This window comes from Megascapheus bottae, chromosome 2 (assembly GCF_031878675.1).
Source record: "Megascapheus bottae isolate mThoBot1 chromosome 2, mThoBot2.hap1, whole genome shotgun sequence".
Classification (NCBI taxonomy): domain Eukaryota; kingdom Metazoa; phylum Chordata; class Mammalia; order Rodentia; family Geomyidae; genus Megascapheus; species Megascapheus bottae.
The window spans coordinates 93581233-93608613 of NC_143510.1; the positions used below are offsets into that span (position 1 = coordinate 93581233).

General features: G+C 53.0%; 1 protein-coding gene across 1 annotated transcript; it reads left to right on the plus strand.

Moving 5' to 3' along the window:
* Window positions 1-5580: 5580 nt before the first annotated feature.
* On the plus strand, window positions 5581-27381 carry Samm50 (SAMM50 sorting and assembly machinery component). The gene is made up of 15 exons (XM_090328866.1): window positions 5581-5698; window positions 8301-8411; window positions 9473-9574; window positions 12385-12472; window positions 13624-13730; window positions 14073-14203; window positions 14362-14449; window positions 15489-15617; window positions 15908-15979; window positions 16923-17009; window positions 17742-17812; window positions 22276-22343; window positions 24921-25067; window positions 25457-25598; window positions 27221-27381. Exons 1-15 carry the CDS (start codon window positions 5678-5680, stop codon window positions 27264-27266), a joined length of 1410 nt encoding a protein of 469 aa, XP_090184992.1. The 5' UTR covers window positions 5581-5677; the 3' UTR covers window positions 27267-27381.

Sequence of the window (27381 nt, forward strand, 5' to 3'; positions counted from 1 at the left end):
CACCTCTGTTCAGGTGTCCTCTGAGACTCGGCAGCAGGGACAGGGGCAGGGGCAGGGATGGGTCCTTTGAGAAGAGCTCTTGGTGTCAGCATGAGATCTGGTTGGGGTGGACATGGCGCTCTGAATTCTCTAACGCATAGATCCAGGGGTGGGCAGGCCTTGCTGGCATCGAGGACTGGGCCTTGCCCTGGCGATGTCAGGCTTCAGTTTCCTCATCTGTTCTCAGGGCAATTTCTATCCCTGTCCAGTCCTGTAACAGTCTTGGGAGCCACTGGCCAGGGGGGTAGGGAGAGGTGGTCTGGAGCTGTGGTTGCTATTGGTAGACTTGGAGAGGGTTGAAAAGCAGGGTGGGGAGAGAGTGGTGATCCAGGAACTGAAGACAGACCACCCACAGAGGGCCTGGTGGGTAGTGGGATGCCTGTAACGGGGCAGAGGCCACAGGCTAGGCAACGACGGGAGGCAGAAGTCTGTGGTTGAAAGGCCACCCCTCCTCCTGGGTCACCCCAGGGGGTCTGTGGTGAGGGGCTGCGGGAAGGGCCACCCTGCTCACTTCCTTCGTTGTTCCAGATCCCCAGTGCCAAGGAGTGGCCAGCACAGTCCCCGGCATGGATCCGAGCACGGACTGGCAGGCGACAGTGCTCCCCGGTAGAAGCAGCCTCAGGCGTGTGCTGGCACGTGGAGGTCCCAACAGGCCCGCAGAGGCCTCCTGGCTCCCCATGGCCGGCCGGGGACCGGGACCGCTCCGCCAGGGGGGAGGCACTCGCCCTCCTGCTGTTTCAGCTGGGAGTGTTTCCTCTCCTGGGAAGCCTCTGGGGGGCTGGTTGAGCCCCTGAGCCTCTCAGCTTCTCCGCCTACCCCGTGTCTCCCTGGAAACCCAGGGCCCCAGGCCATCCACTGGATTAGGGAAAGTGGAGACCACTGATTTGTGGACAGTTGGAAAGCCTCTTTGGGGACAGCAGAGCACTTTCTAATATTTAAATGCCAGTTAGCTACACTGGCTGGGGAATGGAGGCTGGGAGCCGGGTACCCAAGCTGTGTTGCCAGCTCTGTTCCACAGCCTGGTAATGGAGGGGGAGACTGAGGGGGGCCGAGGAGGGCTGGGGGTCCAAGGTGACACTGGACAGGGCCTTATGGCTGGGCAACATGTGCCAACTCCTGCAGGAAGTGGGCAGTACAGGGAGGAGGGGGTGATCACTGTCCCCCAGAAGGGCCCCGCCTCCCAGGTGGTATCGAGAATCGCCTTCACTATGTCTGACAGCACCTGTTGGAACGAGCTTAATTATCTCCTAAAGTGTTTTACGTAAACATGTATGGGAGTGTGTGCTGACATATATTCTGAAAATTGGTGACATGTTTAATAGAACAAAACCGTCACGGGGGCAGATTCCATGGCCCCTGAGCAGGCACCAAACCCGGGGAAAGGTTCCACCTCCCCTGCTGTCCTTGAACTTGACTCACTTGCGCACACCTTGTTGCCTTCCTTTCTCACCTTGCTTCTTCCCAGTTCCCAAGTGCTGGAGACACAACCTGCTTGGTGCTGGGGTGTCTAAAAAAATCCATCGTGCAGCTGGGTGCGAGTGGCTCATGATTGTAATCCTAGCCCTGTGGCTCAAGGGGGTAGGGCGGTAGCCTTGAGTTGAAGAGCTCAGGGACAACATCCAGGCCCAGAGTTCAAGTCCCATGATCAACAACAACAAAAATTTACAACTAATGTATATATCTGTATCCTCCTCTTCCTCCTCCTCTTCCTCCTCCTCTTCCTCCTCCTCTTCCTCCTCTTCCTCCTCCTCTTCCTCTTCCTCCTCCTCCTCCTCCTGCTCCTCCTCCACCACCACCACCACCACCACTACCACTACCACTTCAGGCTCCTCCTCCTGGCAATACTGGGGTTTCATCACAAGACCTCATACTTACTAGGCAGGTGCTCTACCGCTTGAGTCACACCCCCAGACCCTATTGTGTTCCTTTTATTTTTTAAGATGTGAACCAAGTTTAGAATAGGAAGGTAGCTGGAGGCATAGCTTAGCAGTTCAGCAGCTGCATAGCAAGCATAGAGTCCTGAGTTCAAACCCTAGGACCCACCCCCCGCCCCTCCCAACACACACAGGAAAGTGCCATTGTTAGCTAGGCAGGGAGCTGCTCTACCAGCCAGAAGTTTCTCATTAGCAGATGAAAACAGCCTTCAATCCTCTGCACTGCTAGCTGGCTGCCCATACATGGGCATCTGTTCCCAGGCAGCCAGCAGGGTGGCCTGGTTAGTATCCGAGCCATGGCCTCTGTTGGGTTTACAGTGCACAATTTGAACCCAAGGCTCCTTACAAGCATGCGTGTGTGTGTGTGTGGGGGGGGGGAAAGTGCAGAGGGGACCACACCCCGATGTGTACGGCAGCTGTCAGGATGCCTGTGTGCAGCTTCTGCATTTCTAGAGCACCCACATGAGTTTCTTTTACCATCAGAAAACAGTGCATATTACATGTGGTTCTTAAGCTGTGATGCTTGCCTGCCTTCTCCTCCTCTCCCAGCTATGGCCTTTATCACCGTCTCCCTCTGGCCTGGGGTCTCCTGGCTCTCCTCTGTCCAGGGCCCTTTCCTGAGCTCTACATTTCAGACCCTCCCTGGGGTCACTAGGCCTCCTCAGGCCCCCAGACTCTCCTCTCCCTCCACCCTCCTGGACAGGTGGCCCCTCCATCCCCACCACCCACAAGGCACTGCAGTCCCCAGCGTGCCCAGCCCCACCTGTGCCCTGGGAGGGCCCCCCACCCTGACTCCCAAGACTGTGTCTCTGGCTCTGATGGGGTCAGGCCCACCTGCTCCAGATCCCTTGAAACAGGAATGAGGGAGGGGGGTTTGGGAAGCGCCCCTCACCCCCTCTCCAGCTGTCCACTTCTCTGGAGTCTGGCCTTGTCCCTAGCCCTCAGCTCTCAGGGCTAGGCCCTGTCCTTTCACCCCACCTCCTCTGCAGACTTCTTGTTGCTGCCAAGGCCCATCTGAGCTCCAGACCCACCCCCAGATGCTGCCTTCCTAAGCCACACCGCATAGGCAACTCAAGGTGTGGACCAAGGCAAGTTACCTCTGGGGGCAGGGAGATGCAATTCCACCTTTTGGCCACAAGGGCGCATGGGAGTACTGGGTGTAGCACTCATACTGAGGCAGGGTACAGGGTACCGTAGAGAAAACAAGACAAAGCAAAACAGGACATTCACTCAGCTACTTCCTTTAAGATTAAGGGATGGAAAATGAGGCCGGACAGACTAGGATAAACAAGGCTTAGTACATGGCTGCCAGAAATTCGAAGCACTAAGGGACCAATGTCTTTTTTTTTTGCTGGTCCTGGGGCTAAAACTCAGAAGCTGGGCACTGTCATTGAGCTTTCTCCAGGCTAGCACCCTACTACTTGAACCACAGTGACACTTTTGGCCTTTTCTGTGTATGTGGTACTGAGCAATCAAACCTAGGTCTTCCTGCATGCTAGGCAAGCACTCTATTACTAGGCCTGATCAATGTCGTTTTAGAGGAAAATGAGGCCGGTGAAGGCAACTCAGAAACGGTTTTAGAAACACAGATGTGCCATCTTTGCTTCCAAGATAACAGGATACATTCCTTCCTGAGAGATGCCTTTCTCACCACAAGAATTAACATTTGTTTTTAGGATGCATGGCTTCCAGAGACAAATGCTGCCCCAAAATTAAGACAACCAGAATGGTAAACAAGAGACAGAAACTTAGAAAGTGTAAAACACCAAGAGTGACTGAGAGCAAAGATAAACTGCCTTTACCACATAAATACCCCTGACAGGGCTAGGAGGGTGGCCTAGTGGTAGAGTGCTTGCCTAGCATGCATGAAGACCCAGGTTTTATTCCTCAGTACCACATACATAGAAAAAAAGCCAGAAGTGTGCTATGGCTCAAGAGCTGTAGCCTGGAGAAAACTCAAGGACAGTGCTCAGGCCCTGAGTTCAAGCCCAGGACTGGCAAAAGTAAATGAATAAATACATACATACCTACCCCTGACAATCAAAGAGCTGTGTTTCTCTCCCTTTGGGAATACCCTCACTGTTAGAATGTCTCCTCCTTTCTGCTTGTCTGCTTGCCTGCTCACTTACATACACAATAAAGCTCTGCCAAATTTTCTTATTGTGATGACTTGGCCAGAAATTCTTATTCTGTGATTGAGGTCAAGATCCCTAAGTGAAGAGTCCCGATTTTTAGAGGGAAACTTCACAAACCTTCACCTGCATGCAATTATGCCGCCTCTCAGCAAGTAACAAAACAAACGTTAAGTCTTTGTGACCCAATGGATTCAGGGAGAATAGTGGGTTAAACAGACAGACACACTGCAGGGCTTTTCAGACCCTTTAACATGTTACTATGCATTCTAACCGCGAGACCAAGCCATAGTTTGTGTGTGACTTTTTTTTTTTTTTTTTTGCCAGTTCTGGGGCCTGAACTCGGCCTGGGCACTGTCCTTGGACACTTATTGCTCAAGGCTAGCGCCCTGCCACTTGAGCCACAGCACCACTTCCGGCTTTTTCTGAGTAAGTGGTCCCGAGGAATTGAAACCAGGGCTCTGTGCGTGCTAGGCAAGCACTCTACCACTAGGCTACACTCTTGACCCCTGTGCGTGCCTTTGTGTTCTCATATGACTCTCCTAGTCACACACAAATGCTCTCAAATATTTGGCTTGACACACTCCCTCTTGCCATACAGGGGTTGAACTCGGGGCCTCACACTTGCTAGGCCCTCAAATCACAACCCCAAGGTTTTTGTGGGAGTTGTGGGAGTAGGCTTCATTCTGTAGACCTCAGGCTGGCCTTGAACCCTGATCTTCCTGCCCCAGCCTCTTGGGAGCTGGTGTTACAAGGTGTGAGTCCTCATGCCCGGCTAGGAATGTTCATTTTGCCTTTTGGCCATACTGGGGCTTGACTTCCGAGCACCTGTGAGTTACACTCGGGGGGAGGGAGGCGTTCAAGTTTCATTACAGGGGCTGTGTAACGTGGGTCTGCTGGGGAGGGGGAAGGGGGAGGGGAGGGGGAGGAGGAAGGGGAGGGAGATGGGGGAGGGAGGGGAGGGGACTCCTAGGCTGTGGGGGAAGCTGTGGGGCTCTGCCCGGCAGTGTGGCTGTGGAGAGAAACACGGAAGGGGAGCCAAAGCCCGGGGCCTAGGCAGGGTGGGGGGAGACATGTGCCACCTTCTGTCCCCCCCCACCCCTTAAGGGGGACAGTGGGGAGCCTGTGCTGAAGCTGCTCCGTCCAGGGGCCCGGGCGAAGGGCAGGCCGGGGCGCCGTCCTCTTCCCGCTGCCGCCCTCTGGCTGCTTTCCCTGCACTAATCGCAGGTGCCTTGCCTGGGACGCCGCCTTTTCCGGGGTCCCCGCACGCCGACGCGGGCCCGGCCGCACCGACGCGCCCTCCCGGCGCCAGCAGCGTCCCCGGCTTCGCTGGACGGTCTGCGCCTGCGCAGCACCCGTCTCCCGGGTGTCTGTGTGAACTTCCGGGTCCAAGACCCACGCGAACCAATGAGCGAAGACGTCGTGCGCCGAGGGGCGGGGAATGGGCGGGGCATCACGGCCACCCCCGGCGCGTGCCATCCGGGACCTTGCGGGAGTCGCCCCGTTCCGCAGCTCCGCCCCCGCGGACGCGCGGAGGCCCCGTGAGGCCGGGCAGCGGCTGGAGGGAGCGCCATGGGCACTGTGCACGCCCGGGTGAGACGTCCTGCGCCCGCGGGCCGGGCGGGCGGGCGGGCGGGCGGGCGCGGGAGGACGCCCGAGGCGTTGCCTCCGGCCAGCGGGGAGCCGGAAGTGCGGGCAGGAAACCGACGTCCACGGGGGTCGGGGCCCAGTGGGGTCACGGGCGCCCGCGGAGCGTCCCCAAGGTCGCTCGGCCAGCCGTGTCCCCGAAGAGGCTCTCGAACTTCCGTTCCCCGCCGGCCCCGCCGGCGCTGAGACCCAGCCGCCCGGGGACCGCGGAGCCGCGGGGAGGCCGCCGGGCCGGGAGCCGGAGCGCCGGCCTGCCGGGTCCCAGCGCGGGGACCGCGGTGCCGCCCCAGTCCCGGCCACAGGGAGGCGGGACGACCCGGGCGTAAAAGACCGCGGGCGGCCTCCATTCGCGCTTCTGGGATTGGGCAGCTCCTTCGGTAGCATGGGGAGCCGTCCGGGTGAGCCGGGGCGGGGCGGGGCGGGGCGGAGGCCCGAGGACGCCCGTCACCCGCGCTCAGGGCGCGGCGGGGCCGGCCAGGGCCGCAGCGGGGCCCCTGGGCTCCCAGTCCCCGTCCTCCCGTTTCTGCTTGGGGACGGGATCGTTTTGGCTGTTGGGCCCAGCGCTGGACTCCGTCCACATCCACCACCTTCCTCCGTGCGGTGGTTTTCTCCAGGCCTGGACACTGTCGGCGGATGCTTTCTGCTAGCGCTTGGCCACCTGAGCCACCGCACCACGTCCTGCTTTGTCTGTGTGTGCGGGACCGAGGAATCGAACCCAGGGCTTCCTGCATGCTAGTGCTTCATGCACTCTGCCCCTAGGCCCTGTTCCTGACCTTTTTTTTTTTTTTTTGGTAATTTTTTTTGAGGGCCAGAAAATGAGAGGTTATTTGTCCAAGGTCACACAGAACCCCAGCGTGTCCTAAAACGGAATTTTAGAGTTTGAGCACCAATATCCAAACTACTGAACTACCGTGCGTGCTGTTTTACTCACCTGACTCAGAAGTTTTCAGCAGTTTCCAGTCCTTCCATCTGTTCTGTAAGGAGTTTTCATTCTGCCTGTTTAAAGTCCTGAAGAACTCAGCATAAGGCTAGCAACCCAGCTTCCAGAGCTGGGCTTAACTTCTACTATTCTTGTCTGCCACCCAAGCCACAGTTACGCATGCAAATTTATGTAGTGCTTATTATTTTTTATTTTATTTTGGTACTGGGACATGAACGCAGGGCCTGGAGGTCTTACTTGGTTTGTCTGCTCAAGGCTGGCACTCTACTACTTGAGTCACTTCTATTTTATTAAGTTTTAGTGAGAATTTGATTGTTTATTGAACAGTTGTGGGGCTTGAACTCTGGGCCAGGACATTGTCCCTGAGCTCTTCAGTTCAAGGCTAGTGCTGTACCACTTGAGCCACAGCACCACTTCTGGTTTTCTGGGGTTAATGAGTCTCACAGATTTGTGCCCAGGTTGGCTTTGAACTGCAGTCCTCAGAGCTCAGCCTCCTGAGTAGCTAGAACAAGTGTGAGCCATAGATGCCTGGCATTCATTCATTCATTCATTCATTCATTTAGCTAGTTGTGGGGTTTGAACTCAGGGCTTGAGCACTGTCCTTGGACTTTTCTCAAAGCTAGAGCTCTACCACTTGAGCCACAGCACCATTTCCAGCTTTTTTCTATATATGTGGTTCCGAGGAATCGAACCCAGGTCTTTGTGCATGCTAGGCAAGCACTCTGCCACTAAGCCAAACTCCCAACCCCTGGCTTTATTTTAAATAAAATTTAAATGTTTTCTGCTCCCCAGTGTTCTAATAGCTTTTACACTTCTTCAGCTGTGTGGATGCACAGGTTTGTGTCATCTAGTAGCTCCTAATCATTAGACAGTGGTTCTGGGTCTAAGTTGGGTGAGGCCCACTCAAAGCTCAATGAAGCAATTATCTGATGCAAATCAAAGTACAGTTTGATTCCACCCTGGCTCCCAACAGTAACCTTCAGGAGTTTGTTTGTTTTCCAGATATGTATTTAGTTTTTTCTACCTTTGCCCTTCCAGGAAGAGTTTTACAATTTTAAAGGAGCAGGAGCTTTAGATAGTCCTCCTGTATGTCCTAGTCTCAGGAGTCTTTCTTCAGTGAATGTAGCTGTCAGCCCAGCCATGCTAAGCAGGATGCAGATTTTGTTTCGCCTACAGGGCAGAGCAGTTTTGGTATATTTCTCTTTTCCCTGACAGGTGTCTCTGTGGTCTTTTGCTTTTAAATTCCTTTTCCTTTCTGTAGGCCACAGGTATAGATATTTGATTGGGTACAGCCCCAGTCTTTGGCAAATTGGCTTTGCAGAGAAACTTTCTGTTAATTTTCTGTTGCCTGGGCCTGGGCCTTTGATCCCTAAGTGTTTTTACTCAAGGTTAGCACTTTACTGCCTGAGCTACAGCTCCACTTCTGGCTTTTTGGTTGTTCTTTAGAGATCACACTCTAGAAGCACCCACAGACAGGTTGGCCCCTCCCCTGCACCAGCCATCCATGCGATCCGCCCTGTTCAGTGAAAGAGGAATCATCTGGTTAAGGGCAGAAGTCCAAGGCTTGTTTTGTTCCTAGTTTATTAAAAGTTCACCTTCTTCTTTCAGAGTCTGGAGCCCCTCCCGCCAAATGGGCTTGATTTTGGAGCATTGGGAGATGAAGCCCAATTTGTTGAAATGGAACCTGAAGCTAAGCAGGAAATTCTGGAAAACAAAGATGTAAGTTTCCTGTTGAAAGCCTGGTGCTACAGCCTATGTATGCATTTTATGTGACTAGACTTTTTTTTTTTTTTTTTTTTTTTTTTTTTTTTTTGCCAGTCCTGGGCTTGAGCTCAGGGCCTGAGCCCTGTCCTTGGACTTTCTCAAGGTTAGAGCTCTACCACTTGAGCCTCAGCACCACTTCCAGCTTTTTTTCTATGTATGTGGTAGCGAGGAATCGAACCCGGGTCTTCATGCATGCTAGGCAAGCACTTTAACCACTAGGCCAAACTCCCGGCCCAACAGGTTTTTTTTTCTTTTCCTGGGTGATCATGTGGATGGTTTAGAGTGTGTTCATTGTATTTTAAAAATGTACTTAAAAGACTCACTCAAGTCATGCTTATACATCCTATTCTTTGAGAAAAAGACCTCAGACTTTTTCCTGCAGCTTTTTCCTAACTTTTTTTTAGCTTTCTGGCTTATAGTTTGCTGTAGAGAGCCGAGTACTCTGGTGTGATCTTGTGGGGTCTGTGGCAGGACATAGCGTGTGGAGTGAGGAGTGGACAAAGACCGGCTTGTGGGGCTGTGGGCAGCCTGGAGGCCTTCAAGCCTTTCTGTCTGGGTCTCAGGCTGGCATGGTCCTGGTTTGGCTGGCTGAAGAAACAGTGTCTAGTACATAAGCAGGACAGATCAGTTTTGAAAAGGTGAAAAATAAGAATTAAGTCTGTGAGGGCCGAGAGTTTGGCCTAGTGGTAGAGTGCTTGCCTAGCATGCATGAAGACCTGGGTTTGATTCCCTGGTACCACAGACATAGAAAAAAGCTAGAAGTGGTGCTGAGCCTCAAGCGGTAGAGCTCTAGCCTTGAGAAAACCCAAGGACAGTGCTCAGGCCCTGAGCTCAAGCCCAGGACTGGCAAAAAAAAAAAAAAAAAAGAGAGAGAATAAAGTCTGTGAACAAGAAGTATAGATTATCACAGCTGAAAACCAGCTGGCCAGTCCCTTTAAGCACATCAGTCACTTCAAGCCGTGATGCCTGGAGCTGGCCTGCTCTTACTCGCAGTCTGTGTGTCCTTGTCCCTGCAGGTGGTGGTTCAGCATGTTCACTTTGATGGACTTGGAAGGACAAAAGATGACATCATCATTTGTGAAATCGGGGAGGTTTTTAAGGCTAAAAACCTCATTGAGGTAAGTCAGTGCTGTTTGGCATTCTTTCCTATTGTAACTTCAGCTTCTACAAGGCTCGAGCACCCACCTCCAGACTACCCCAGAGGGTCGCTGGGTTCTGGGTGCCTCCCACATCTAGCCCCTTCCCCCTCCCCCAGATCCTGTGCACTGTAATCCCCCAGAGTCAGAGCCCCTGGAATCAGTGTCCCCCCTGGAATCAGTGTCCCCCCTGGACCATGCTCTGCTGCATGCTCTTTCCCTTGTCTGGGGTCCCCTCTCGTCCTGTCTTTGTGACCACCCTGGCCTGCTGGAGAAAGTCACCCAAAGTGTCTCTGTGACCAGGTCCACCAACCCCTTCCCTCCTTCTCTCATTGGCTTTACCACAGTGTTCAGGACTATAGGACCACCCCACCCAAAACCTTCCTGTGCTTTTGAAATAAACTTTTTTTTTTTTTGGTCACTGTGGGGCTTGGACTCTGGGCCTGGGCGCTGTCCCCGAGCTCTTTAGCTCAAGGCTACCGCCCTGCCCCTTGAGCCACAGCACCACCTCTGGTTTTCTGGTGGTTAGTTGGAAATGAGAGTCTCACAGTCTTTTGTGCCTGGGCCAGCTTTGAATTGAGATCCTCAGATCTCAGCCTTCTTAGTAGCTAGGATGACAGCCCATTGTCCTTCCCGTGTTTTTAAAGACCAAGGCAGTTTCTAAGTAGGTTTACCAGGAGGAGCATGCACTGTCTGCTTGGCGTGTTGCTCTCCAGAGGGTCTACATCTACCCTGGAATCGGGGATATGATGCTTGTTAAGGTCTGGCCAACCTGTTAGGTAAAAAATGCTGTTTCTAGCCAGGCGCAGTGGCTCACGCCTGTCATCCTAGCTACTCAGAAGGTTGAGATCTGAGGATCAAGGCTGAAAGCCAGCCTGGGCACAAAAGGACCTGAGATTCTTCTAATTAACCTCCAGAAAACGGGAAGTGGGGCTGTGGCTCAAGGGTAGGGTGGTAGCCTTGAGCTGAAGAGCTCAGGGACAGCGCCCAGGCCGAGTTCAAGCCCCATGACCCACCAAAAAATATTTTTAAAATGCTGTTTGTTACAACCTGCATTTATTTAGTGATGAGTGAAAACAAGCACTTTTCCCCCTGCTTATTTGGCCATTCTCCTCCACCCGCATGCGCTATGTTTGTTTGGTTTTGAATGGGCTTGACCTGGGAATCCTCCCCGCCACGGCTTCCTGAGTGCTGGGTTTACAGGCGTAGGTCCACCGTCTTGGTCTCTCTAGTGCTTTGCTTTCCTTTGGATTCTTAGTCTCTTGTCCATTTGCAAAGAACTGTTGCACATGAAATAAGTAATGGCTTTGTGGTTTATTTTGAATACATGTTCCCAGCTTCCCTCTTGTTCTTTGTTTTTTAAACTTGTGTCTGTTTTACCTCTTTCTTACATTTGTTCTGGGCACTCTTTCTTGCCATGTCCACTTTGAGGTTTCTGTTCCCTCTGTCCTCTTCTCTGCCCGCCCCCCCACCCCGTGTTGTTTTCACCCTTCCTGGGGGAGCCCTCTCCCCTGTCCTTGAGCCGCTATGCACTGCTGGCCCTAGACAGCTCTTCTCCATGGAGACCAGATTGCGCAGCCGTCCCCTGCACTGTTCTTCATGGGTGCCCTGCTGATGGCTGAGCCCTGCAGTCATCCCTCACACCTGTCTTGTCTGCCCTGACTTCTGGGAGTGGGGGAGGTGAGGCAGGGGCCCCAGTGGAGTGTCTCGTGGCCTCCTCCTGCAGGAGACCTGCCTAGGGCTGTGACCATCCTGCTCGGTACCTTCTCCCCTGTGAGCAGGAATCGGCCTGTCTCTTCCCTCTCCTCCCCTGAAGGGTGCTCCTCTGCCTCTGTGCATCCGTAACAAGGATGAACCCCAGCTCAGAGAGGACTGCTGCTCACTGAAGGGAGTTCAAATCATCACAAAGTCAAAGCAGCACATGGCAGCTGCGCACACTTCACAGAAGACGCCGAGGACACACGTGCTCGTGGTTCCTTCCCGCCAGGGGTGCAGCTTCTGTGTGTACCTCTGATGCCTTTTCTCTTTGTGCAGTCATTCTGCACAGCCTCCGTGTCATTGGCATGGTTGGCACTCCTGAGTAGGCTTTGTGAGTGCTGTTAGTGTGGTTGGTACTCAGGTAGGCTCTATCGAGCACCAGTAGCATGGCCGACACTTTCGTTCATCTTTATAAAGCTGACCTACAGAGGGGTTAGAGTTCATCAGCTGAAGAATACACTTCTTTTTGGACAGAGTCACCCCTTCCTTCCTCTCTCCCAGTTTTTTCCTCCCATCCTCACCCACAAGGTGTATAGTTTGTTTTCTTTTTTGTTTGCCATGGGGCTTGAGCTCAGGACCTCGGTGTCGTCCCAGCTCTTTCTTTGCTCAAGGCTAGAGCTCTACCACTTTGAACCACAGTGCCACTTCCAGCTTTCTGGTGGTCAGTTGGAGGTGAGCGTCTCATGGACTTTCTCGCCTGGACTGGTTTTGAACCGAGATTCTCAGATCTCAGTCTCTTGAGTGTGTAGGATTATAGGCATGACCCACTAGTGCCCAGCTGTATAGTTCATAGTGTCCGGTGAGTACCACTGCTGTGTTTGTTCGCCTTTGTCCCTCCATGTCTGATGGTTGGCACTCTGGAGTAGGGCTGTGGTTGCGTTTGAGTGGGGCTTTTGCTGCCTCAGAGTGCTCTTTCCATTCTTAGCGTGATTGGGGTGACGTGTGGTTCTGCCAAGCGGCAGAGGCTGGCCTGGTCCTGTGGCCATGCCATCTTCAGTACCTTAGGGAAATCCCCGTCTTTTTCCCTCCCGCAGGTAATGCGGAAGTCTCACGAGGCCCGGGAGAAGCTGCTGCGGCTCGGGATCTTTAGGCAGGTGGATGTTTTGATCGATACGTGTCAAGGTACATGCCTCCCTTCCACCGGTTCTCCAGGGCCACAGAGCAGCTGTGTGCTTAAGCGTGGAAAGAATGGGGTTCCATTCCCCTGGAGGGATCACACTGTCCTCTCCACCCTGGCCTGACCTGGGCCCTCAGGGTGACAGTGAAGGAGGGCGTGGCTGCTCTGGGCCTTCTCTCTCCCAGCAGCTGCCCACATGGAGCAGATTTCCATCTTAGCTTTGCTTGTCTGGTGTGTGAGGTCTGTGGGAATTCTTTGTGCATTCTGCTCTTAATATACACCTATCATGAATCTATTAAACAACATGGCCCCAAGGCTCTGCCTTCAGCCTGCCCTCAGCCTGTAAGAGCCAGTTCTTGGGCATTGTGAACTTCTGCCCCAATGGCCAGCAGGGTTGGCACATGCCCTGGGCCTCAGGCAAGGGCCAGGCTCCTTCCTGCAAGAGGACATGATCCCTCTGAGTACACAGCCTCTGCAGTGCCACTCCAGGCCTTGCTTGTGATGTAGTGCTCTCACTTTAGACTGCTCACACCATTCTGGGGGGCGGGGAAGCGGGGGGAGCTAAATTTTCATGGTTCTATGAATTCCTGGTTAAAGACTTCTCCAGTGGGAGAATAAATTTCTTAGCAACTGTTTGCTTAAGCTAGCTCATGTATCCAAGGGTGAATGTTTATGAACTATCCTACCATAGAATCTAGAAACAAGACCTGTATAGTAATTCACACATCTCTAACCCCCAGAGAGGCAGAGACCAGAAGATAAGGTTCAAGGCTAACGAGAACAAAAATTAACAAAATGCCATTTCATCAAATAAGTCAGGCATGACATTTCATGCCTATAAATAACATTTGTGCAGGAGGCAGGCGTGCAGAAGATCAGGGTCCAGAGTGTCCTGGGCCAACACATGAGACCCAAAGAAATATCCTGAGCAAAAAGGGCTGGGAGGTACAGAGTGCCTGCCTAGCAAGCAGGAGGCCCCAAGTTCAAATGCTGATGCCACTGGGAGAGAGAAACTAGAAACAGGGTTTGGGTGAAGATATGTGTTTGGTTTTGTGTAGCACAGCCGCAGGAGACGGCATCGTCCCCGGAGTGGGTGAAGTGATGGCGTGAGCCCTCTCCGCTTGTTCATGGCTCCAGCCCGGTTTCTGTCCCTCAGGTGATGATGCGCTGCCTAACGGGTTGGATGTCACCTTCGAAGTAACCGAGCTGAGGAGGCTGACAGGAAGTTACAATACCATGGTCGGCAACAATGAAGGCAGCATGGTATGCGGGAGCCTGCCCAGTCTGCCCACGTGGGCACTTGGTCATGTGTCATGTGCCACGGGTCACGCACCATATATCCTGCGCTGTCTGTCCTTTACCCAGCCTGGGGTTTGTTAGCCATAGGGAGCTAACATTAACATGAGTCAGGAGGAATGTTTTGAAGAAGGTTTGGGGCAGGGGGTTTCCTGTCCTAACCAGAACCCATGTGGGCACAGTCTAAAGCAAAGGCATCTGCTGATGGCTTCAAGCCTCAGTAAACACTGTGCGCTTTCTTTGGTCTTCTGTTCCTACTAAAAGTTCCATCCTTCCATTTAGACTACTGCTTTTCCTTTCTCATTCTAGGTGCTTGGCCTCAAACTTCCAAATCTCCTAGGACGTGCAGAAAAAGTGACTTTTCAGTTTTCCTATGGAACAAAAGAAACTTCTTATGGCCTGTCCTTCTTCAAACCTCAGCCTGGGAACTTTGAGAGAAAGTAGGAAGCCAAACAGCCCCTAGAGCTTGGTGTCCTGGCTTACTTAGTTCCCTGAAATGGCTGTGTGTGCTCACACATGCCCCCTGGTGGCCATAATCTTGTGTTTGTATGCGTGCGCCTTAGTACTGTCCTCTAAGCTTTGTCCCCTTGTCTCCTAGCTTCTCTGTGAACTTGTATAAAGTCACCGGTCAGTTCCCATGGAGCTCCCTGCGGGAGACAGACAGAGGCGTGTCAGCTGAGCTCAGCGTGAGTACCTTCCTGCCAGTGTTCCAAGCTCAGTGCCCTTGGCAGCGAGAGAGGCTGGCACCTCTGCTCCAGGAGGTGCTGGCAGCCATGTGCAAGCTGGCCACTGGCACGTTGCCCTGGAGCTGTCTGTGCTGGCTGCCACCCATCATCCCTGGAGGTAGCCAGCAGAAGCATGCATATTGCTGGTAGATTCTGTGCTGGGCTCAGTGTGACGTATAGTAGAATAGCTCTATTTTGACTTTAGTTTTGGCTCCTTTCTTGTTTTCCGCTTTTCCTTCCAATTCCCACGAGACACACTGTGTAGGGAAGTCTCTGGAGTCTTACACTCACAGTGGCCCAGATCCTGGCCTGGGTCGATGCTCACAGCCCTGGAAGCTCTTGACGTGTTAACCCATAGAGCTCTAGGGAGGCCCTGACGTGTGTGGCCTCAGGACATGGCAGCGTGGCCTGGGCTGCTGGGAGTAGGTGGGAGTGAGCATTCGCTCCCATGGCCCACCGGTGCAGTGGAGGTGTGAGACCGATGCCTGCGTGGGCCCAGTGCTCCCAGGTCAGGTGCCCTCCTGTGCCCACAGCTGGCCCAGCTTCTCTTTACCATGGCAAGACTTTCCTTGTCTGGAGCAGTGGCTCCTGAACACCTGCTGTGAGCTCTTGCCCTGTAGTAGGGGATCCAGGGGAGCAGGTCTCCTGATACTGGGGGCCAGCAGTGGCCAGCACCCGCCTTCTCCCTTAGGCCCTCTTGCCTTGTCCCTCAGCACTGTAAAGTGCAGAGTCCTGGAAAAGTCAGAATGCACACTCACATGGGTCAGGAGGGCCAGGCCCTGCTGCCCGTGGCTCCCGGCCCTGTCTTTGGGTCCTGACAGACTGCAGAGCTGGCCGCGGGCCCACTGGCCAAGGCTGGGTGGATGGGGAAGACTGAATTGCAGAGATGGTGGCAGAGCCAGGGCTCTTCTCTTCCCCCTCTGCCCCTCCATCCCCTGAAAAACTCCTTAGCTGGTTACGTAGTTCCCCCGAGGGCATCTCACTGTCCCTGTGCCTGCAGTTCCCCTTCCGGAGTACGTGCCACACGGTGAAGTGGGAGGGCGTGTGGCGGGAGCTGGGCTGCCTGTCCAGGACAGCGTCGTTCGCCGTGCGCAAGGAGAGTGGCCACTCGCTGAAGTCCTCCCTCTCGGTAAGGCCTGGCTGCATCCTGGGAGTGCCACTGTGTGCTGCCTCACGCCGCTGTCCCAGTGGCACCCGTGGTGCTGGCAGTTGGTGTCCTTCAGAGTCTCTAGAAGCATTAGACAGTTGGCTTCGGCCTGAGTGCCAGGCTCCACGTGGGACGTGGCAGTCCTGTGACGGGTGGGAGCTCCCCCGGACTCCCAGGGGCTGGGGCTGGGTAAAGGAGGGCCAGCAGCCCGCGCTCACACCACCTGGCTTGGGCACCCTGTGACCTCAGCAGCCTTGCCCAATGTCTTCCAGCATGCCATGGTCATTGACTCGCGGAACTCCTCAATCCTCCCGAGATGTGGGACCTTGCTGAAGGTCAACCAGGTAGGGGCGGGGAGCCCTTCTACTGCCTCGTGCTGGGGACCAGCTCTGGGCGGCGTTAGCGGTTGAGGTACATGATAGGTATAAATGTTCAGCTTTTCCTAAGGCCTGGAGATGTAGCTGTGGTAGAATGCTTTTGTAGCATGTATGGATGGCCCTGGGTTCCACCCCCAGAATAAAAAGAAGAAAGTTGTAGAAAAGCTTGCAAGGATGGTCAGCTCCATTCAGGGACCCTGGTCCTGGCATAGTTCTTGCTCTGCCTTCACAGAGCCTGGGGTGATAAGAGGAGAGGGGGGTGCAGACAAGGAGCAGGCCGGCAGAGGGCCCATGCTTCTGGTGGAGGAACAGTCCTCACGAAGGCCTGTGCTCTTCTGTGGCTCGCAGGCCACTTTCCCTATCTTGGACTAGAGCAGACTTTCAGTCCTGCCCTGAGGTCCGCCACCTTCTGGTTTCTGCAGGAGTCTGTACAGGAGTTGAATCTTGAGTTTCAGAGGAGCAGCCAGAAATGGGATTGCTATGTAATGTCCTGTGCTGGGGAGGGCAGCTGGCCTTCCCAAACACAGAAGGCACGGCGCCATCCGCTCCTTAGGAGCTCTGCCATCTGCTGTGCCCCCCGGGGGGGTTCTGTGCACTCGATCATCCATTTCTGTTCACCCAGCACAGGGGACACAGCATCTAGGGCACAGAATGGTCTTTGCTTGATGCTTGCTTTTTTTTTTTCTCCCAATCCTGGGGCTTGAACTCAGGGCCTGGGCACTGTCCTTGGACACTTTGTTCAAGGCTATCTCTCTGCCACTTGAGCTACAGCACCACTTCTGGCTTTTTCCTGTATATGTGGTACTGAGGAATCGAACCCAGGGCGAGCATTCTCCCACTAGGCCAAACTCCCGGCCCCTGTTCTGTTGCTTTCTGAAAAGCCCCCCTAAGCTGTGGCCCTTGTGTGCAGGAGCTGGCTGGCTATACCGGAGGGGACGTGAGTTTCATCAAAGAAGACTTTGAGCTCCAGCTCAACAAGGAGCTCGTGCTGGATTCTGTGAGTACTGAGCCAGGCCCCTGTGCCTGCGTGGACACCCACATTAGAGTCTGTGTGCGTGCCCTCATGCTTGCCTGCTCCTAGCCCCGTTTGGGACTGGTAGTTCCTGAACCAGAGCCTGAGTGCTTTCCACCGCAGTGCCAGATACCCCAGTAATGTGCCTGAGCACAAGCCGTGAGGAGCCAGCATGGGCAGGCCAGGACAGAAAGATAGCGAGTTCTAGGCCATCCTGGGCTACAAAGTGAGTCCCTGAAGTCAGGGCTTCCGCTCCCACTATATGTGCAGGCGCTGCCCAGTGGCCCTTGACCTCCCAGCTCCCGCCCAGCTCCATTCCCGCCCCATCTGCTTCACATCCACCATTGCATCTGCATCCTGCTATAGTGCTCTCCTTCCTGCGCCCACCCCAAAGCCACATTGTTTGTCTGGTGGGTGGGTAAGTGCTGTGGGGGGGCGCACAGAAGAGTCTGTCTGTGCAAGTGGAGGAGCGTCAAAGTCCTGGCCTTCCTCCCGCCCAAGGGCCGAGTATTTCCCGTCCCCACCATGGCGGGCTTCGTGCAGGGCCGCGTCACCAGACCCAGCGTGTCCTGTGGGCAGAGGGGTTGTCACCTGAGCTCTGCCTCACTTGAGGCTGGCTTCACTTGGAATTTGTCACAACCACATAGCATTCAGGGTGGGCTGGCCTGGGAACGGGGATGTGTGGGATGGCAGCGGCTGTCGCCTCTGTTTGCACAGGTGATCTCGGCATCGCTCTGGGGAGGAATGCTGGTGCCCATTGGTGATAGGCTCTCGAGTATTGCCGACAGGTAAGTAAGAGTCCACCGTCCACCATTTGCCATCCACCAGGGGCTTTTACACGCGTGGTCCCATGGATCTTGGTGGGTTTCCTTCCTTCCTTCCTTTTCCTTCCTCCCTCCCTCCCACTTCCTTCCTTCCTTTCTTTTCTTAATTTTTTATTTGTATGGGGCTTAAACCCAGAGCCTGGGTGCTGAGCTGTTTTACACAAGGCTATTGCTCTACCACTTGGAGCCACTTGGATTGATTAGAGTCTCATGGACTTCCCCGACTGTCTTCAAACCACGATCCTCAGACCTCAGCCTCCTGAGAATCTGGGCTTATGGTGTGAATATAGGTGGCAGTGTTAGCGGTTTTCTCCTTAAGGAGATGGGCAATTGAGCTCCTCTTGAAGCACCAGCTTTTCATTGTTAATTTATCGTGTTACTTTAAGTGGTGGTCTTTTATTATTATGAAAAACATAGTTCACATCTGTGGACATGCAAAATTAGAGAAATACTTATAAAAAGTTAAAAAGTGAAATCCTTTTCTTAAAAACAATTTATCAGTTTACCAAATGGGTTATAATTCTACAAGTCAAGTTAAAAAGTTCAGTGTTACTTTGTGACAAGTAGAGTTAACATTTGAAACTAGATCTTAGTCTCTGTGGTGAATGTGTCTTTTTATGTGTGCATATATGTGTATGCATTTACATATATGTATATAGACGTGTATATTAAGCTGTTAAGGTACTCTGTTACATAGAAATTTCTGTCTTTGTTAAGAAATTTTTAAAAATTTATATAATCATTCTAGTCATGAACATTTTTAAGCAACACTGGAGTTTGACTTAGGGCCTCTGCTGATTTGCTAGTCAGGTGCTCTACAACTTGAGCCATACCCCAACCCTTTTTTGCAGTAGTTTTTTTTATTAAAAGATTTTATGGGGCCGGGAGTTTGGCCTAGTGATTAAAGTGCTTGCCTAGCATGCATGAAGACCCGGGTTCGATTCCTCGGTACCACATACATAGAAAAAAGCCAGAAGTGGTACTGAGGCTCAAGTGGTAGAGCTCTAGCCTTGAGAAAGTCCAAGGACAGTGCTCAGGCCCTGAGCTCAAGCCCAAGACTGGCAAAAAAAAAAAAAAAAAAAAAAAAATTTTATTAACACTGATTTTTTACATCATATCTCAAATGTCATATTTAACAAACAAGTATTCAAGAAGGGAATCTATATGCAATTATTGGCACATAAACTTAAGAACATAATTAAAATTAAGCTGAGTCTTTGTATGTCATAGATACATATCCATCTATATATTAATGTTTATAGAACATAAATCTCATCATAAATGTATGTCTATATATATATATTTATATCACCAATTTCATGTTAATGACCTTGAGTACTTGAGTATTGAATCATCGCTCTTGTATTGTTTGGATCTAATACCTATATATCCTTTGGTCTTGGCTTATCTCATTCAACATGATTTGCTCTAGTTCCATCTGCTTCCCAGAAAATGCTGTTATTTTATCTTGTGTGTTGGCTCTGTAGAGCTCCATTGTATATATGTACCACATTTATTGTATCCATTCATCAGTAGTGGGGCATCTGGGTTTCCATCACTTAGCTATTGTGAATAGTGCAGAGATGAACATGGCTGGGCAGGTGTCCTTATCATATTCTGGGTTGTGATGCTCAGAATAGATGCCCAGGAGTGGTATGGTGGAATCATAGGGAAGGTCTATTTTTAGTATTTTGAGGAACCTCCAAACTGCCTTCCATAGTGGTTGTACTATTTACATTCCCATCAGCAGTACAGTAGGGTTCCTCTTTCTCCACATCCCCACCAGCATTTGTTGTTGTCTGAATTTAGAATATTGGCCATTCTGATTGGGATAAAGTTGTATCTTAGGGTTGTTTTTATTTGCATTTCCTTTATGACCATGGATGATGAGCATTTTCTCATATGTTTTTTTGCTATTTTTTTCTCTTCCTCTGATAAGTCTCTCTTTAGTTCCCTTGCTCATTTAGCCATTGGTTTGTTGGGTTTGGAGGGGGGGATCAGTTTCTTAAGTTCGCTGTAGATATTGGATATTATTGCTATAGTTATTTTAGGGACAGGCTTGTATTATGCCCAATCTAGCCTGTATCTTGTTTTTTTGTTTTGTTTTTTTCTTTAAATAATGGTCCTGGGGCTTGAACTCAGGGCCTAAGCTCTACCACTTGAGCCACAGCACCACTTCCAGCTTTTTCTACATATGTGGTACCAAGGAATTAAAGCCAGGTCTCTGCATGCTCGGCAAGCATTCTGCTACTAGGCCAAACTCCTGAGTGTACCTTGCTTATCTATGGGGGTTTTTTTGGCATAGCTAGGATGACAGATGTATGCCACAGTGCTCAGCTGTTGGCTAAGATGGGTCTTGTGAACCTTTTCTGGTTTTCTTTCTGCAGAACGAGGGTTTGACGTTGATGTCTTAGGCTGGCTAGTCTGACAGTCTACCACTAAGCCACACCTCCTGCCTACTTTTGTGCTGCTTGTTTTTGCTTTCTGCCCAGATATATGCCTACTCACCATCTGCCTACGTTTAGATTTCCCATGATTGCTAGGATTACAGATGTGTGCTGTCATAGCAATAGCTTTCCTCCGTGAAGTCTCTTGAGCTTCCGGGGCCCGCCTGAACCATGGCTTGGGATGATTGGTGCGCACCACTGCACTCAGGATGGGTGGAGGAGGGAGCCCTCGACCTCGGCCTCCCAGGCAGTTAGGATTGTAGGTGTGTGTATGCCATTGCTGCCGGGCCCTCTTGAACTGGTTTGCTTGGGCTTGTCTCCATCTTTGATCTTTTTGATCTTAGACTCCTCCATAGCTGGAATTAAAGGTATAAACTCCACACTTCGCTGTAATGCTTCTAAAGTAGCCTTTTATGGCCTATAATGTAACATCACATGCACATACCCAACTTTTCACCCTAATCCATATTTTGAGCATTTCTAGTTTGCGTCTGTGTGTGACTCTGGAGTTTGAACTCAGGGTCTGTGCTTGGCAGGCTGACACTGTACCACTTTAGCTACACCTGCAATCGTAGTGAAGGGAGAACTGCAGGAGAGTGGTTCTGGCCTAGCTTTCCAGCTGCCCTTGGAGACCTGCTCACCCGCTGCGCCACATCCGGCAGCGCTGGAGGGCACAGCGTATGAGGGCTGCTCTTCCTGACTTTCCTGTGGGCAGCACGCTGGCATGGCTGGAGGGCACAGCGTACGAGGGCTGCTCCTCTCCTGACTTTCCTGCCCAATTCAAGTGTGTGTGGTTGTAGTCACACCGGGGTGTAAAAGTGCACAGAGGGCCACCACTCAGGCCCAAGTTGAATGCCTGGTTCTTCCTGATGTGACGGGACCCAGCTAGGCTAGGAGTTTGGTCTCTGGGTAGGCTTTTTTTTTTGGCTAGTCCTGGTACTTGAACTCAGGGCCTGAGCACTGTCCTTGGTCACTTTGCTCAAGGCTAGTACTCTGCCACTTGAATCACAGTAGCACTTCCGGCCTTTTCTATGTATGTGGTACCAAGGAATCAAACCCAAGGCTTTGTACATGCTAGGCAAGCACTCAACCAAGGCTACGCTCCCGCCTTGGGTGTAGGCCTTGAAAGGGGACTGAATCCTGTCACCATCCCCTCCCTCTGCTTCCATCAGCTAGACAGCTTTCCCCGTGGCTTCTGCGCCAGCATGCTCTGTCACCACAGGCCCAGCATCAGCGGCAATGAAGCCTCTGGAGCCTCAAGCAGAATCAGTACTTCTCTTCGACTTGTTCCACCAGCTTCCTGCCAGAGCAGTTGAGGCAGCGTACTCAGGTTGTCTAAAGAAGTGATAAGGGTGCTGTGGCTCACGCCTGTAATTGTAGCTACTTCGGAGGCTGAGATCTGAGGATTGTGATTCCCTTCTCAGGGTTGTCAGCCAGAGAAGACGAATCTGAGAGAATCTTAACCTTCAGTGTAGCAGCTTTATCCGGAAGTGGAGCTGTAAGCTCAAGTGGCAGATAGAGCATCAGCTCTAGGAAAAGCCAAGCAAGGGCTGGGATGTAGCTCAGGGGCAAAGCACTTGCCTAGCAAGTGCAGCGTCCTGGGTTTGATCCCCGGTAACATAAAAGATAAAAGAAAAAAAGTAGGGTTAAAACCCAGCCACTGCTGCTAATCCTAACCACTCAGTGGGCTCAGATCTGACGATAGCCATTTCTTATCTCCAGTAAGCCTCCCAAAACTGGAAGTAGTGCGGTGGTGCAAGTGGTAGAGCACTTGCCTGCAGCACAAACAGCCTCAAGGATATGCCCAGGCCCTGAGTTCAAGCCCTACAACCAACCAAAAATACCTCATGTAGAAAAAGCTGAGCAAGAATGTAAGGCCCCTGTACCAACACAGAAGATAAGACACGGGAAGACTTGCAGTCTTGTGATGTGCACTGTGTGTGTGACGTGAGCGGCTCTGACTGTGGTGTTCTGTCACAGGTTTTACCTTGGAGGACCCACCAGCGTCCGTGGATTCAGCATGCACAGCATCGGGCCCCATAGCGAAGGTCAGTCCTGCCTGAGGAGCTGCCTCTCCTGGGGAGGCCCTGGGTCTGCCCAGCTGCCTCTGCTGCTTACATGGCAGTAGGAATGTTTCTATTTTCCTTCATGCAGCAGGCCTGTGGTCTGTGGTGTTGGTTGAGTCTTATTAGAAAGAGGAAGTCCACCTAAGCAAGAACGTTCAGAGCACGGGGCTGGGCGTGGGGCTTGGCAGTAGAGTGCTCACCTTGCAGGCAGGAAGCCCTGGGCTCAATCCTCAGTACTACCAACACAGAAAAGGCAGGACGTGGCACTGTGACTCAAGTGGTAGAGCGCTAGCTTTGAGCAAAAGAAGCTCAGGAACGGTGCCCAGGCCCTGTGTTGAAGCCCTAGGACAGACAAACACATAGAGGAACCTGCCATTCCCCTCCCAGGTGCCAACAAGCACTTTATGCTTTATGCCCTGCAGGTGTCAGTGGCCTGTGTTTCTCTCTTTTTTTTTGCTGGCTATTTTGGAGGTAAGAGCCTTACACCCTTTTCTGTGCAGGCTGGTTCCAAACTTGAGTCCTTGGCTCTCGACGTCCCTGATTAGTTGGGATTATAGGCGTGAGCCACGGGTGCCTGACTCCACCATAGATATTTTTACTGTCGGTGGTTTTCCAAAATGTCAGAGTCAGAGCCACACAGTACGTAGCATTTCCAGACTGACTTTCTCAGCCCTGTGCATGGAAGCCTCCACGTGCTTTGGGGGCCGTCACTGACTCGGGTTCCACTTAGCGGAGCCACAGTTGTTTCTCCACGTGGCTGCTCCGGTGTTGAGTGATTACAGTAGAACAGTAAAGGTGTGTGTAGTCTCTGTAGATGTGAGCTTGGTATCTCATGGGGCTGGGCCAAGGTAAGGGTGGATTTACTCTGGTAGAAGCTTCCACCAGCTTCCAGATGGGCTGCCTGTTTAATGTTCTCCCCAATAAAGGAAGAGGGAGCTAGTGACGGTTTGTAGTAGCTGCCGCTTTGCTTTCTTGACTAAACCCAGATCCCAGGCTGTGTAGACGTCTGCTACATTGTTGAAATGATTACAGAGCAGCGCCTTAGACCCCGCCCTCATGTCTGTCTGTCTTTGATGTCAAGTTCTGGGTGTGGGTCTGGATGGTAGGCATGCGGGCTGAGTATCTTCAAGGCGTTGTCTTGCTGTCTGGGAAGGGGCCTCCGCTGCCCTCCCTCCTCCCTCCTCAGGGCCCTCCCCAGCACCTGCTGCCTTAGAGGTGCCACCTGCCCGTACAAACTACTGCCATGGGTACCTCTCTGGCTAAATATTCTGGCAGGTTCTCCAGCTTTATAAACTCCCCTGCAGCCTGTGCTGGTGGCTGCTCCTGAAACCCCAACTACCTGGAAGGCTGAAATTTGAAGCTTGTGGTTCAAAGCCAGCCTGGGCTTTAAGAAAGTCCGTGAGATGTTGTTTTCCAGTTACTACAAAAGCCAGAGGTGAAGTTGTGGCTCAAGTGATAGACAACTAGCCTTGTACAGAAATGTTCGGGAACAGTGCCCAGCCCCTCAGTGCAAGCCCCAGGATCTGCACAAAAAACCCCAACTACTGTTGAAAATAGCTGCAGGAGTCTAGTGCTCCTGTGGGATGACAGCGTAAAGTCTCGGGAATGTGCAGAGGGAAAGCCAGGCCGAGCTGGGCCGGTCTTCATCCAGGTGGGCGGGGCGGGGCAGTGGTGAGAGGTTTCAGACGTCCGCTGGAGTGACAGCCCGAAAGAATGGGGTAGCCGGTGTTAACTCAGGCATCTGTTACACTGAAGCTTGTATATACACCTTTCCTGGCTGTCTGAAGGGAGAAAAGTAAAAGGTTCGTTTTTCCACTTCCTCTGTGTTTCTGAGGTTTTCTCCAGGGGGGGGTCCATGTTTAGATCAGACTTACAGTGAGGAAGGCTGGAGGGCCGGTTTCTGGAGTGGACTTTGAGTGGGAAGGCACCTGTTCCTTGGGGAAGATGGAGGACAAGCAGAGGGGTCTTTCCCAGGCAGAGTTGTCACCCAGGAGGGGACTCAGACAGGCAGGATGGGTAGACACTGGGAAGCTGGAGGGTTTCCTGGCTCTGGTGACTAAACAATGCAAGGAGATCCGAACTGCTGACGAGTATGGAGGCCACGTGGACTCTCCCTGGTCCTCGTCCCTGCGCCCGGAACCCACAGAGATGGCCACGTCTTGTCCGTATTTCAGTATGGAAAGTGCAAAACCAATGCACTTCTGCAGCGTGTGGTCCATAATCCCACTACTCAGGAGGTGGGGCAGGAGCCCTCCCCCACCCCCACAGAACAAAAACCACACCGTAGGCATTGCACAGAACCCTGTCCGTGCCAGGTGGCATCCGCATATTTATAGACCCCAGCAGCTCCGGTGGATGCAAGCTCATCCTTCCCTGAGCTGCTCTGGCTTCCGCCTCCGGAAAGAGGAGAAAGAAGATACTTAAAATGAGGCCAGGGGAGGGAGAGGAGGAGCTTGAGCCCCCCCGCGCTGCGTCTGTTTTGTGTGTGGTTGGCACAGGGTTCGGCTTTTCTCTGCGGATCGTGGGCACTGACCATGTTGTTGTGTTCTGCACCCTCAGGAGACTACCTGGGCGGGGAGGCGTACTGGGCCGGCGGCCTGCACCTGTACAGCCCGCTGCCCTTCCGGCCAGGCCAGGGCGGCTTTGGCGAACTTTTCCGAACCCACTTCTTCCTCAATGCAGGAAACCTCTGCAACCTCAACTATGGTGAGACTCCCCTGCTGGGAGGCGGGATGGACCCTTAGCTGGGGCCTGTGCCTTCCTTACCACGAAGGCTTAGGCCAGCAGTGTAGTGCCCACAGGAAGGTGGCTGAATGACTGAAACATGCCACTTAACCATGGCTTGAGCTGTTTCCTGTGTGGGGTCACTAGACCCAGGGCACAGGAGGGCATGCCCCGCCCGCAGCCTGCCCCACCAAGGAAGACACTGCAGTCGGGGCTTTCATGCGCTGGTGGGCAAGGGACAGGATGAGCAAAATAAGGAGAAGGCTCAGCTGAGCGTTACAGACGAAGCGAGGCCGGGCCCCTCTGATGAGGTCCAGGGCTCCCTGAGGAGCTAGGTACCCCTTGGTTCATGTGTCCCTCTTTCTTTCCAGGGGAAGGCCCCAAAGCCCACCTCCAGAAGCTGGCTGAATGCATCCGCTGGTCATATGGCGCTGGCATCGTCCTCAGGCTGGGCAACATTGCCCGCCTGGAGCTTAATTACTGCGTCCCCATGGGTGTGCAGAGGGGTGACAGGTGCGTGCAGATGTGTTCTGCCACATTCTCCTCCAAGAGGGGGTCCACACATACACACACCCCACAGGGCTTCATGCCACCCCATCAGCCAAGCAGGAAGGCAGGGTTGCAGTACTGACAGTGGCCACCTGGTGTCAGTGTGCACCCTGCTTTGGTGCTGCTCTGAGCGCCTTCATCCAGAGGCCACACCTCTGCCTCTTGCCTGTCTTCAGGTTAAATCTGAAAAACGTATTTCAGAGGCTACTTCTAACAGGTGCCTTCTCTGGGGAGGATGCAGCCTGCTTTGAGATGCTGTGTCCCCAGGCTGGGTGGTGGCTTGAGCTGGTGGGGCTGAGGTTTGCTCTGGGCAGCGACTCACTGTCCTTGTGTGGTGCCCCTTTCCTGGTGTGAAGCTTCATCCTGAGAAGGGGATTTTGTGGAGCTGCCTGATGGTGTCTTTGAGCAGGGAGGACTGAGGAGCTGTCCCACGCCCCCAGCAGTGCACAGGCACGCTGTAACTAGGCCCTGAGGCCTTCACAGAGGAGACGAGTCTGAAATGTCTGCTGCTCAGTCTCTTAGTGATTCATGGAGCTGTCACTTCACTCCCAGAGCTCGGTCTCTGGAGACCCAGCATGAGTCAGCCCTTGCTTTGGGGGAAACCGGGGGTGGGGGAAGCCCTGCACGAGCATGGAAATCCCACCCTAAACCCCAGAGCCTGAGCTACAGAGCTGCTGAGTGCCACTGGGAGACCCTGCGTGGGCAGCCTGCAGGGATGCAGGGAGACGGATGGTGGGGGGGGCCCGCACTGGGGCCTGCGCTGTCCCCTTCGCTGTCCCCTTCGCACACTCCCCTGCTCTGTGTGCCGTGACTCAGGCACTTTCCTAGACGTTAGAACCTCAGCTGCCTGTGATGCTGCTCCCCAGGCCAGGGCCTGTAGCAGCTGGGGGGGCGGGCAGTGGGAGATGGACAGGTCTGGCGGGGGGCTGGGCCCTGTGGCAAGCCAAAGTAGCTTGGCTCCTTTAGAGTAGCTGCAGTGCCCGCTTGCTTTCTGAGTTGGGTAACCCAAGACCTTGGTTATTTTTGTCTCCGCTTATTTGTGGACATTAATCTAAGGTGACAGTGTCAGCATAGGCAATTTTTGCTGACCTGATGGCAGACATAAAAGCAGACCACTCAGCCCCAACCCCACTAAGTGGTGCAGACAGCGCCAGCTTTGATTTCACATCTTTGCCCTTCAAGGGTAGGTCACAGGCGCCTGCACAGCAGCCTGTCACCTGCCAGCACTCGCTCACCATCCCCCAGCAGGGTTTGCAGTGGACAGCCGGCCGTCGCCAGACCGTGCTGTGCCTGCTGTGCCCTCTGACCCTGTGCATTGTCCCTCTCTCCTGATCAGGAGCAGGCCAGCGGCCAGGCTGGATCTCTGAACCCAGAGGCCAGTGGCTTGTTGTTCCTCCTCCCTTCCTTCCTTCCTTCCTTCCTCCCCGCCTGTCCCATCAGAGAGGGGCAACACGGCTGCTTATCTCTTCTTTCTTGCTGGTTTCAGTCACCATAGGCTCTTTCGTAGTTTACCCAGGGGGAAGTAGACAGGGGTTTAGGGGTTCACGACATGAGACCCTGTGTCTGACTTCTTTCTCTCTTTTCAGGATATGCGATGGCGTCCAGTTTGGGGCTGGGATTCGGTTCCTGTAGCCGGTGCCCTGGCAGGGGCAGCTCCAGGGTCGCAGGAGTCCCCCCGAGCCACTCACTGCTCACGTGCACAGTGAGTCCTGTGAGAACCGTGTCAATAAATTTTAGACAGATCTTC

What these genes read in the sequence shown, in the direction of transcription:
- Samm50 (XM_090328866.1), top strand. Translation starts at nt 5,678, where the DNA reads ATGGGCACTGTGCACGCCCGG. An exon ending in CGCTGAAGTCCTCCCTCTCG is followed by an intron (nt 15,618 to 15,907) that starts GTAAGGCCTGGC and finishes AATGTCTTCCAG; the next exon opens with CATGCCATGGTCATTGACTC. An exon ending in CCTCTGCAACCTCAACTATG is followed by an intron (nt 25,068 to 25,456) that starts GTGAGACTCCCC and finishes CTTTCTTTCCAG; the next exon opens with GGGAAGGCCCCAAAGCCCAC.